Below are 11,443 nucleotides of genomic sequence, written 5' to 3' on the forward strand. Positions count from 1 at the left end.
CATCGGGGTCCCGGATGAGGATGGTGTGCAGGGGACTGGCGGGCTCCGAGTTGGCGGCGCCCAGCGGGGGGTTCTTCAGGAGCTCCAGCGTGTCCAGCACCACGTCGGGAGCCTGCTTGGCCGTGTTCTGCCGCTCCAGCTCCCGCAGCTCGTTCAGCGCCGTGCTCATGGTCTTCTCGATGTCCTGCCAACCGCAGCGGCACAAGGAGGTCAGAGCCGCGGCACCGCGCCCCGCCCCGGGCGCCCCGCCCTGTGCGCTGCAGGGGAACTCGGGCCTTGGAGTCCCTCAGCGCAAAGCGGGAGCTTAGGGAGAAGACAAAGCCCGCGCTCTGGCAGCGCGGAGGCGCCCGCTGGCTCGGATGTCAGCGGGGCTTCGGTCACTAAAAGCTTTGGACTCTAAAAGCAATAAATCCCACGCGACATGCGACACCGACCCCGGTACCTGCACCCTGCCCCCCCACGGACAGACCCCTCCCCCCGCTCCCAAGCCGCAGCCCTGCACCCTCCGACAGGCGCGCAGGACCTCCGCTCCCCGCGTGCCGCTCAGGATGCGGCAGAAAGGCAGCGATGTGCACGGGGTGGGCGGCACGAGGGGCTCAGGGCTGGGGGAGGCAGCCCCAGGCACCCCCCACAGCACAGGGGCTGCTGGTCCCCGTCTCCCACCGCCGGAACCAGGGCCCCCCACAGCCGGCACCGCCCGGCCACCCAGCGCGTGGTGTCCCTGGGTCTGCCCAAGAGATCTGTCAGACAGGAGCCCAAGTCAGTGGAAAACGTAAACTTAAAGCAAATTTGGTCAACTGCCTACAACTGGCTGCTGACCTTCACACTCAGAGATAGAGAGGCCCTAACTTGGCTTCATTTCAGTCAGCCTTAAATGAATTAAGGCCACTTTAACTCAGAGACCATCTGAAAAGTGATTCACAGCAATCGAATCCACCAATTCAGAAGTAACTCCGCTCAACTCTCCTCGCTCTCCTCGTGCAGACAGGTCCTTGTGTCTTCTCGTGTATACAAAATACTTAGTAAGCCTTAGATCATGTTCAGCTGAAGGGAATTAATTATCAAGTTAGCTCCAATTAATTATATTAAACTGTGCAGAAAATGAGTGGAAATAATTCTCCCACAGCTCAGCCTTAGGACTACCAAGTTCAGTCCAACTGACTTCACGGTAAACGCTTATTTTAATCAGCTGAGCAAGAATCCTTTCCAGAGTTTAAAAAAACAAAGTGAAGGAAAGGAAAGGGGGCAGATGGTGCTCCACCCCCAGCACTCCCCGCTCCTCTGGAGGCACCCCCTGCACCCGAGGTTGGTTCACATCACACACAAGCTCTTGATGAACAGAGAAGCCGGGCAGAGTGCTGCAGAGCAAGCGCACAAGGAGCGTGATTGGTGGAAAAGCAGACAGGGCAGCAAGAGTTCTTCCTTTCTGCCATTACTTTTACTTATCCCACTGAAAGCAGGTAGTTTTACGCGTAACCTGCTAAGCCCCACAGAAGATCCTTCCATGTGACAGGCAGCAGCGTTTCCAGCAGCCATTCTTCTCCCACCTCCATCGTGCCCGGCCAGGAGCGGCACGCAGCACGTGGCCTGGAAGTGCTGGCACGTGGGACTCTTCTGCGTGGCCGCGGTCACACAGAGGCACGGGAATGCTGCGGCTTGCTCCATGGAAGTACAGCACTCCAGTTGTTAATGGGGTTAGTGGCGCCTGGCTGACAGCCCCCAGCTAGCAGCAAGGAGAGCAGACCACAGGCTGTGCTGACAGCAGAGTACACTGAACAAGCAGCATGAAACTGCGGCGATGCTGCAGACCATGTGTATGGCTGGGGACATCCCACTGTGCTTAGACTAACGTTCTGAGGTCCTACACGTAGCCACCAAAAAAACCTGAAACGCACTAACTAAGCACCAACTGAATTCTGACTTACGGCTGCTTCCTATGGAGTGCCCAATGAAGGTAATGCACGTCCTTCCCTGCGAGGGGACGGCAGCGCATTTCAGTGGTGCACTGAACATCTCTGCCTGTTGTAGTGTAGAAGCAAGGTATGTGGAGCAGCAGTACCTCCTGTTAGGCCGACCAACAGGGCTGGAGGAGCTGACAGCACACTGCTGGCTTCCATCTCTAAACCACTGCAGCTGCAACAGCTCCAACACTCTGAAGTGCTGTGAGACAAAAGGGGCTCTGCAGTGCTCACCCCTGAGTTTTACCTCTCGATCCGTGGGCACCAGGAGCCACTCACCACCCTCTTACCTCGGCAAGTGCTTCTGCTTCTAGGGATTTCTGATCTCCAAGACTACTGTGCCTGGTGGATCCACAGGTCGATCGCAGCGGGTGGCCGTCAGACAAGGCCTTCCTGTCTGGGAAATTGATGCTCCCTGCACTGCCGAATGTCGCCATCCTGCGCTTTTCAGGGCTCTCAATCCTGCCTCTGCTTAGAGGAATTTTGTGGGGGCTGCTAGGGCAGGCGGCCGCTCGAGGAGGAGTGTCTATGCCAGGACCCAGCCCCCGGGGTGGGCTGTGGGTGTCCCCCCCGCTTCGACGGCGAGGGATAGCTGCGCCGTCAGACCTCAATCTCATTCTGCAAAGAATTCATCACAAGAGCGGGTCACCACGCGTCAGATAAGGCGTCTGCTTGCATGCTGCAAGGCAATCTCTTAGCTCTGGGAAGCCAGACCAAATCAGATTCAACCCCTTCAGCTCCAGAAGACTAAAGCAAGAGGACAGACAGACATTTTAGCCAGCGCTGAGAAAGGGACAGCATTGTACCATTTTAGTTGTTAAGACCTACAATGGCAATCCACATGAACAGAACGTTCCCTTCTGCCCTGCACTCTGACTCTCCCTGCACGTGACAGTGACCACCTTTGTGTCTGCAGGAAAAGGAGAGCTCCCTACCGGCCCATGACTCCGCCAAAGCCGTAGTCCACAAGGTGATCCGTCGGGGACTGGATGTCGTTCTTGGAGGAGGCCTTGTCATCCAGCAGCGGGCCGCTGCTTGCCTCGCTGTCTGCCTTCTGGCTCAGGCTGTCAGAGAAGGCATCATCCCTGTGGAAACGAGATCCCATTCAGGCTGCCACTGTAATGAATCAGGGTGTGGTACTTATAACAGGAGTGGCATCTGTGAGGACAGGCAGAGCGAGTAGCGTGCAACAGCAGCTACATACACAGAGAGAGACCAACGCTGCATCTGCATCCTGCCTCCTAGAGCAGTCAGGGACAGACATGGTGTAGGCACACCAAGGACAGTATTTAGTGCTTGGCTATGTCAGCTTGAACCAGAGACAACCTAAGCCAACACATGGAGAGGCATGTGTTCCAGATTTCTCAAGCCATTAAAAATCTGGGAAAACCAGACCTATTTAAGCAGCTAAAGATGGACCTCATGTACGGAGGTGATTCTGACATCCCGGGTCAGCACACAGTGCCTTTACTTACATGTCTTGCACCACAATGTATTGGTGGGGAATAAGGCCATCCACACCGTTGTGTCTCCCTTCCCACCAATCTTCTGATGCCCGATGGTACAGGAGGAGCGACGCCCCTTTCTTAAAGGACAGCTCTCGTGGAGACCGTCCAACATAGTCAAACTTTGCTATGGCTTCAATCTGCTCCACTTCTGCAAAGGAAAAGAAACACAGACAGAGAAGTATGACAATCATGAGGGCACAGTAAGCCCCAGAATGAGGAAACCTCACCTGAGCAGCTCTCATCCTGCTGCCCAAGCTTCCCAAGAGCATCTTACACTGAGCACAAACCATCTTATTTTTAGAGCAACCAATTCTTTTTGTCCTTTCAGCCTTCCTGGAATTTCTCAGAGGCTCACAAACTACAAAAAGCTGCAAACCAGATGGGAAGCAGCTGAAATTTCCCTGTGTACATATGGCATCTTTGTCTACACTCATATTTTCTTCCAGTAAAGTGACTTCTTTGGTTACAGAACACCATTATCTTCCAGACCGAGGTCTCACCAAGCTGTATCAGATACAACACCCAACTCCACCTCCCCTCTCTCATTACATTCTCTTCAATTCCTTCCCTCACCCTGGAGACAGCTTGGCCTGAATTACTGATGAACAACAAATGCCCCTTTGGAGATCCCTACAGAAATGACAGTATCAGCTCTGAACTCATCTCCCTGCCCAGAAGGAGGTGCAAGATCACCAGCCACCACTCGGCCACTCTGACTGCTATTGGAGCCAGCAACAAACAGCTAACATAACCCCGCAGAGATATCAAATGTTCTAAACCCCACGAGGACTGACAGTGTTTGGACAAGAGCAAAGCTGAACAAGGCAGTTCAGCCCAGCTCCTTCAGATCTGCCACGTTCTCATGAGAACATGGAAACCCGCTCTGTTCCATGTGCGCTGTCACCAACCATGGGCTCCACACTGGGGTGCGACCTGCTGCTCTGCTCAGAGCAGGAAGCACTGAAGGACACAGGTGGGAGGCGAACACAAACCGTGTCCCCTCTCGACACGATGGCAGACAGGTCATTTCCATGGACAGCCCAAAATATGGCTGCACCAGTGTGAGCACCACTGTGCCTGGGTCTACCACCACCGATCGATGGGGAATGAAGGAGGATACATAAGGAGGAGACTAACAGAAGGGCTTTCCAAGCCAGATAAAATATTGAGTTTCCCAGCAGGAGGGGTGCATAGCGTGAGGGGAAGAAGGGACACGTACATTCACAAAATAAAGATGCTCTTCTCTATACTTGCACCACAGTTAATCACCCAGAAACTCCAATCACAGCTATTAATGTGACCACCCAGGCAAAAAATTGGCTGAAAGGCAGCTTGCTCTCCTTCATCTTCTCACCCTGCTCCTGGCTGCTTATCACATGGACAACCACAGAGGTACTTTGTGCAGACACACCTCAGGCTGCATTCTGCCCAACCCAGCTGCGTGCTCCCCCCTGCAGGCAGACCGCACTGCAGCCAGCCAGCCAGGGAGCATCAGTGTTTGGCAGAACAGGAGGCATAGGGGCAAGACACCAGGAGAGGAGCGCTCAGCTGTGCAGCACCCCGCCACACAGCACAGTCTCACAGAGGCACTGCCGCCGTGCGATGATGTCGGCCGTCTCTCAGCAGCACCAGCTCGATTCCCAGCCTGCAGTGAAGTTGCAGGTGACTCATGGGCAGGGAAAGGCCATTGCTTTCTCTGGCTCTGGGCACCACAGCTTGTAATGAGCACACCTCACGCCCAGTTCTGCCTGCACCCTGGTCTTGCACTCGCCTTTGTGATCGATATGAAGTCCACAAAAACAACTCCTGTTCTCTTCCCTGGAGTCAGACTGCAGTCCTCGCACATCCTACAAGGAAAACCTATAAGCAACATTAACTAACATGCACGAACACTGCCAAACACACAAAGATCTGCATGCCAGGCAGCAGTCCAGCCTGATGTGATGGGGGGCAAAGTACACAGTACTTTCCTATATGCACAGTCCTCCTAACACAGATCCAAGTTCCTGTAGCTCATGTGCACGCTCACCATCATCACTGGTGTGTGGCTCCGTGCCATTGTCGTGGTCAACTTCATCAATGGTGCCCGGCTCACTGTGAGGGCTGTCGCTGAAATAAACACATGGTGCTTTAAAAGAGAGAACAATATTCTGTTCCCAAGGCACTTTACAAAAATAAGTTGTTGAGGAGCCCCAGTGATACTCAAAGGAGTTCTGGGTTTCATTTTAAAATAAGTATCTCAGTCCTACAAAATCACAGCAAACCTTTGAACTGCTCTGAGTACGGCAGACACGTGCACCACCACAAAGTTCAAGCCCTGAACTTCATGTCCCATTGCTCATGCATGTTACTCATATTTGGCAAAATAAAAACAAGGGATAACAAGTAAAATTTCCTATTCATTCACAATGATATTTAGCATTTTATCCCCAGCTCTTGCATACCTTATTTGTAACATTTACCAAAAATAAAGGTAAAAGGGCACACTGCATCGGCAGAGTCAAAGCCATCCCAGCACTGTACTCAGCTGCCCTGAATATTACACCTGAACTTGCTCAAAGCTTTCTTCACGACTCATCCTCTCAGGGATCTGATCCCCACAGCCCTTATCTTACACTCATGCAGCTGGAGTCAGTTCTGCTTATCATGAATCCTCCAAAGCCCTCCCTTTTGTCAGAGATTCACTCCTAATTTGCAGCACAAGAAGATAAATCCAACGAGGGGATCTGGTTTTGCTGGGTTCTGAATGCAATGAAGTTCTACCCCTGCTCCTTACCAGTATTCCTCCCCTCCAGTCATGCACTTCTCATAGACAGGTCCTTCCAGCTCTCTGTGGCTGGGGAAGATGCCCTCGTGGTTGATGATGATGGTTTTGATGACCTCATTGACATGGGCTTGACAGGACACCGGATCCTGCCCATCTGGGATGTGCATCAGAGTGGGCCCAAAGCAGATGGCCAGGTTGTAGGGATCCATCATGTTCTCATCGCTGTACTGTGACAAGCTGCAAGCACACACATTAGAGAGGTGAGGTATCCTCTGTCCCTGTTAGCTCAGAGAGATGTCCCACCAAAGCCCCCCCAGCACCCAAAGTCATCTTCCCCAAACACAGCCAGGCCACGCCGACGAAGAGGCAAAATACAACTCTGTGGCAATACCAAAAGTAACTCACAGAAAAAAGACAGAGAGGCACTGAAATAAAGGCAGATAATGAGCAAGTTAGGAAAGAAAGAAAGAGACTCACTGATTGAGGAAAGCAAATAGATATCTCATGACAACAATGACAGCCCGGGGCAGGGTGACGATGATTTGCTGGATCTGGTGCACCCTCTCGGTGGGATTCTCCGTTTCTGGAACACATGGAATAAGAAGTACATCTTTAAAACTTCTAAGGACTAGAGCACGTGGCACTAAAGGGACTTACTTCTGATTTAGTAGCCAACTACACAAGGAAAACAATAGCACAAATCCTGATTCAATCCACTGGATTCAGCAGAGAATCAGCACAATACTCTTCCACTGGTCAACTCCTACGTACAGCCAAGATTTAGTGTAAAAGCAAATAAAGGCATTTCCATGGTTTCATTTTTAAAATGCCTGTTAATGCATTATTTAGTTACTTATTCAGCAGTTCCTGTTTTTCAAAAGCTTCAGCCATTTTGGCACTGGAAAGCAGCACATCCTTTGGTGTTCTAGTGCAGATTTTAAGATAAGGTTTTTATTAGCTTTGCTCTTTCGTGGGTATAAATATCAGGTCTTCCTCAGTCCTTCTGCTTAAGTTTCCCACTGGTTTTAAAGGGAATTTAATCTGTGTTGGCACTTTAAGATTCACTTCTGCCCTTTGGCAAAGAGCACCAAAGCCTGGGGCCAGGCAGCCCTCGAGGCGTGGAACAAACCACATCAGTGGAGGGCTCCTTCCCCCGTGCTGGCTCAAACTGACATTTGCTAATCAGAATGAACTTCCCTGGCACACTGCCAGGCTGCCATTCATTCAAAAATTCAGAACCAATTTTGGCTTCAATCCAAAACCAGAAATCTTTATAATATTTTGTTTCAGAACTTTTTTCCTTCTGAGGAATGAATTCATCACACTACAGCTTACCGGTTCTTTATTTCTTCCATTTGTATTTAAGAATACATTAAAAATAAAAATATCAAACACGTGATAAAGCAATACAACAGGCATCTGTTCTGAAACCCAGAGGAACAAGCTGGCTTGAAGTTCCTGCCTTTCTATGTACCAAAATGTTTCAACTGGCTACAATTCAGAGGATAAATGGAGTAACCAATCGCTCCATAACACAAGCATACCCCAGAAGGAACCTTTGCTAGCAAAGAGCCTTTCCTACCCATCTGCTTCCATGCATGTTTAAGGGATGTCTCCACGTAAATTCTCAGTTCCCCATAAAGCAAAAGGAGAAAACAGCTCTTCCTTTATCATCACCCCATCACGCTGGCAGGGAACCGTGCAGCTCCCAGGGGCAGAACCCAGGAAGTTAACTGATTATGTTTGCAACGAGAAGCCCCAAAAGCTTAACAAATGGTGCAAACCAGCATTAATTAGGGTTGGCTGCACAGCACCAGGCACACTTCCCAGAGCTCTGCTCCCGCTGCTGCAGAGCCCAGGGGTGGCTGCAGTCTGTTCACGGCCCAGCGAGCTCCCTGCCTGGGGCGAGGGCCTGGCGCAGAAATAGCTTCCTTTGCTTGCAGTGTTACAGGTCTGTTGCACTGTTTTACACATCAAATTTCAAACAGCTACTCTATAAAACAACTGCTCCTGAGAAATAAGAATACATTCCTCTTCTGGAACAAACCCATCCCTGAGTCGTTCCCCTCCAGGTATCATCTTGTCTGTCTTGGCATTACTAAATCTCTAGCAGTTACACGCATCGACATTACGAGGCAGGAAGGAGCCCTGAGCAGTGACAGCTGAGCAAGGGCACAGCCCTTCACTCATCAGCCCCAGAGCACCTGCAGGCCAACAGCCAAACCACACAGCCCTACACTGCTCCCATCAAACAAAGCTGTCCTGTAGCCACAATGCACAACACTTCTACCATCTCTGATGCACTGAATTTATTTTGCTTTCTTTTGCCCAACGGGAATGATTTCCATGACTTGCCAATAAACAAACGCCATCACTACAAGGTACTGTGAGAAATAAGGCCCAGCTGGGAGATCTGTTTCTTCAGTTGCACAGGAACAAGTTGGGTTGAGAGAAGTCAGGACAGAATACAGGGGTGACCAGGCTTCTTCCCTTAAACCAACCCCCAACAGTTGGTTCACATCATTTCATAATGAAGAAGCTCAGCTTCTACCTCTGCTCACATCCCAGTGAAGTTTGTTTTCTTTGGGGCATACAAACAAGCAGCAAATACTTCAAGAACCCCTGACTGTGTGAGGTTAAAACCAATTTTGCTGACCTCCTGGATCAGAGAAGTTTCCAGAGTAGCTATGAAGTATTGACCTCTGCTTTGCTTAACAGACAATGCTGCAAACTCTCTGGGTCCCAGCTGCATGGGATGCAACAGCTCAAGAATAGCTGTGATCCATGTAGACAGACTGTGCAGGAAGACACTGCCTGCTGTGTTCAAGCGACCAAAGAGCGTATACAGCCCACTAGCCTAAGCCTGAAGTTGATTTTAGGGAGCAATTACAAGATGTTACACCTCTGCCTTACCTCCAGCACTGACAGCGTGCATCCTCAAAGTCTTTTCCTCACAAGTTCCATTGCAGACCTACAGTCCTTCTGACAGCATATGCAGCAAAGCATAGGTGTATATGCCCTGTTTATTGCTTTACTTGTCCCACCCTGTTCTCCACGAAGACATGTCATATATACTTACTTATAGTAGATACCAAATCTTGAAACCTTTCCTTAGGAAAGAGGGGATTTTCCAGTCCTCGGAAATACAGCTTCAAGACTCCAGCCACTGAATTAATGTCACGTTCATTTTGATCATCAGCCAGGGGATCTTCACCTGCCCAGGGAAGAGTTTTTAATTTCTAGCATTACAGTCAGATTGGACCAACACCACAAGGTTTTTTCCCCTCACTTGGTAAAAACTTTCCCACAGTTCAGAAAACCCTCATGTGTGGAATGGTAATTGTGTTTTCTCAGCAAGAGCTTAATAAGGCGCTCCGTAACCCTGCGTCACACTCAGGCATGCTGCAGCCTTACCTACAAAAAGCCATGGTATGTAGTTTACTGTTGACATTTCAAAACTTTCCTGAAGAGTAGGATGTTATTAATTGATTCTATTGCACCATTTCCACCCCAGTGCATTTTTTGCATTTAAGGCAACAGCTTGGAGAGCTGAGCAGATCTGAGCTATGGTAGGCGATGGCATGAGAAGACAGGTTTGCGTGGAGTACGCAGTTAGACCACTGGAGCAGACCAAACTGCTCTGGATAGCACTGTCACTCTCATATTGTCCTGGAAACTGACAAAAGCTCCATGAAAATGGATTCTCAACAAATCATTTTATGGCTTCAGCGCCAAATAGCTGTGGAGAGGATCTCCGCAGCTCTCCTCACCGCAGCTATTCTCCGCCTGGGTGACTGCCACTGCAGAGATACAAAACTAGGACAGCCAGAAGGAGAGAGCCTCCTAGCTTCTCTCACAGGAAGGCGTTTATTAGTGGATTTACATAAGGCCTGGTGCCCCAACATCCCCCAAGACACCACAACTGTCCCCAGGAGCACAGGCAGGAGGAGGCCCGGCCGACCACATGCTTTGCCAACACACCTCGTTCAAAGGAATTCTTGATGTCGTTGACTTCTACCTGTGAGCCAGGAACTCGAAAAATACCCTGCTGACTGAAGGCCTGGAAAAGAACAATTTTTTTTTTTTTTTTAAAAAGATTTGCATAACTTTTGTCCAATACTTTCTGGTGAAGAACAGCAGAAACCAGCAGTCAATACACTCAGAGCGAAAGGCTGAGACAGCAAGCAGCAGACAGCCTAGCGTGAGCCAGCCCTGCTCCTACTCTCCAGCAAGGCCCCCAGATTAAAGTACTGGAAGAGCTGCTCCTGGCCCAGGGCCTAAGCAAGCAATTTAACGTGGATGAGTGCTAACAAGACCTAACTATTTGTCAGTCATCCAACATTACATCACAGTCGATGCCACTGTAATTATAACCTGAGGCAATACAGCAAGGGCTGAGGGCATCTCTGCTGCACTTCTCTGCTAGCTGCAAGTAACTCATTACCTCTGCAGAAAGTTTTGCCGTCAGTATCGTTGAATTAACTTACCATACAAATTGATGTAACGAATGCAGCTTTCTACTACAAGCGGAATGGCCTGTCCTGAATCCTTCATGAAAGAAAAAGAAAAAAAAAAAAGGCAAAAATTTACTGGTTGACTGATAATAAAGCTTGAAAAAAATGCACTAAACGCTGCAAAAACAGATTTGAAAAACAGTGCCATTGAGTTTAGTAAGAGGACAGGCAAGAAAAGGAGGTGTTACACACATCAAGCCATCTAGCAGTGCTGAATACACTGTGCGCACTCGATTACTCACAAAAAGCTTTCACTGAAGTGTGTGACAAAGACTTGCTCACTATCTGGTTGAGATAGTGGGCTGATGCAACTGGATCACAGTTACTCCATTTCACAGGTGTAATGCTGAACCAAAATAAATCTTGTGCTGTACCTGACTGATGAAATAAGCTTCCAGTAACAGAGCTTACAACAATATTTCCACCTAAAGAAAGAGCCATTATCAGGAGATGACTAAAGAAAAAAAAAAAAGATAAAGAAAAAAGGAAAAGACCCCATTACTGTCTGTGAAATGCTGCCTGCATCTGAGCCTATGGCGGGTTCTGGCTTTTCCTTTACAGCCGCCCCTTGGGGCAGGAGCTCAGAAGAACATGAGCAGTGCCTGCTGTCACAAGGGGAGCTCATGTTCCTCAGGGCTTTGTTTGGCTCTTTTTATCCCAGTACAGTTGCATCTCTCTGGTCAATTTACTCCGTCT

The 11,443-nt window shown here is 49.6% G+C and overlaps 1 protein-coding gene across 1 annotated transcript in view; it reads right to left on the reverse strand.

Moving 5' to 3' along the window:
- LOC104913209 (SLIT-ROBO Rho GTPase-activating protein 3) overlaps window positions 1-11,165 on the reverse strand; it is an 11,921-nt gene extending 756 nt beyond the window's left edge. Inside the window, exons 1-10 of the mRNA XM_019620249.2 lie at window positions 10,721-11,165; window positions 10,215-10,293; window positions 9,313-9,447; window positions 6,711-6,816; window positions 6,243-6,470; window positions 5,496-5,575; window positions 3,434-3,614; window positions 2,894-3,043; window positions 2,249-2,576; window positions 1-184 (exon numbers count right to left, since the gene is read on the reverse strand). The exon at window positions 1-184 is cut by the window's left edge and continues 756 nt beyond it. Of these exons, the coding sequence (XP_019475794.1) occupies window positions 1-184; window positions 2,249-2,576; window positions 2,894-3,043; window positions 3,434-3,614; window positions 5,496-5,575; window positions 6,243-6,470; window positions 6,711-6,816; window positions 9,313-9,447; window positions 10,215-10,293; window positions 10,721-10,723 (1,474 nt within the window). The 5' untranslated portion in view covers window positions 10,724-11,165. The remainder of the gene's footprint in view (window positions 185-2,248; window positions 2,577-2,893; window positions 3,044-3,433; window positions 3,615-5,495; window positions 5,576-6,242; window positions 6,471-6,710; window positions 6,817-9,312; window positions 9,448-10,214; window positions 10,294-10,720) is intronic.
- Between the last annotated feature and the right edge of the window lie 278 nt (window positions 11,166-11,443).

The sequence above is a fragment of the Meleagris gallopavo genome, chromosome 14, assembly GCF_000146605.3.
Source record: "Meleagris gallopavo isolate NT-WF06-2002-E0010 breed Aviagen turkey brand Nicholas breeding stock chromosome 14, Turkey_5.1, whole genome shotgun sequence".
Lineage (NCBI taxonomy): Eukaryota > Metazoa > Chordata > Aves > Galliformes > Phasianidae > Meleagris > Meleagris gallopavo.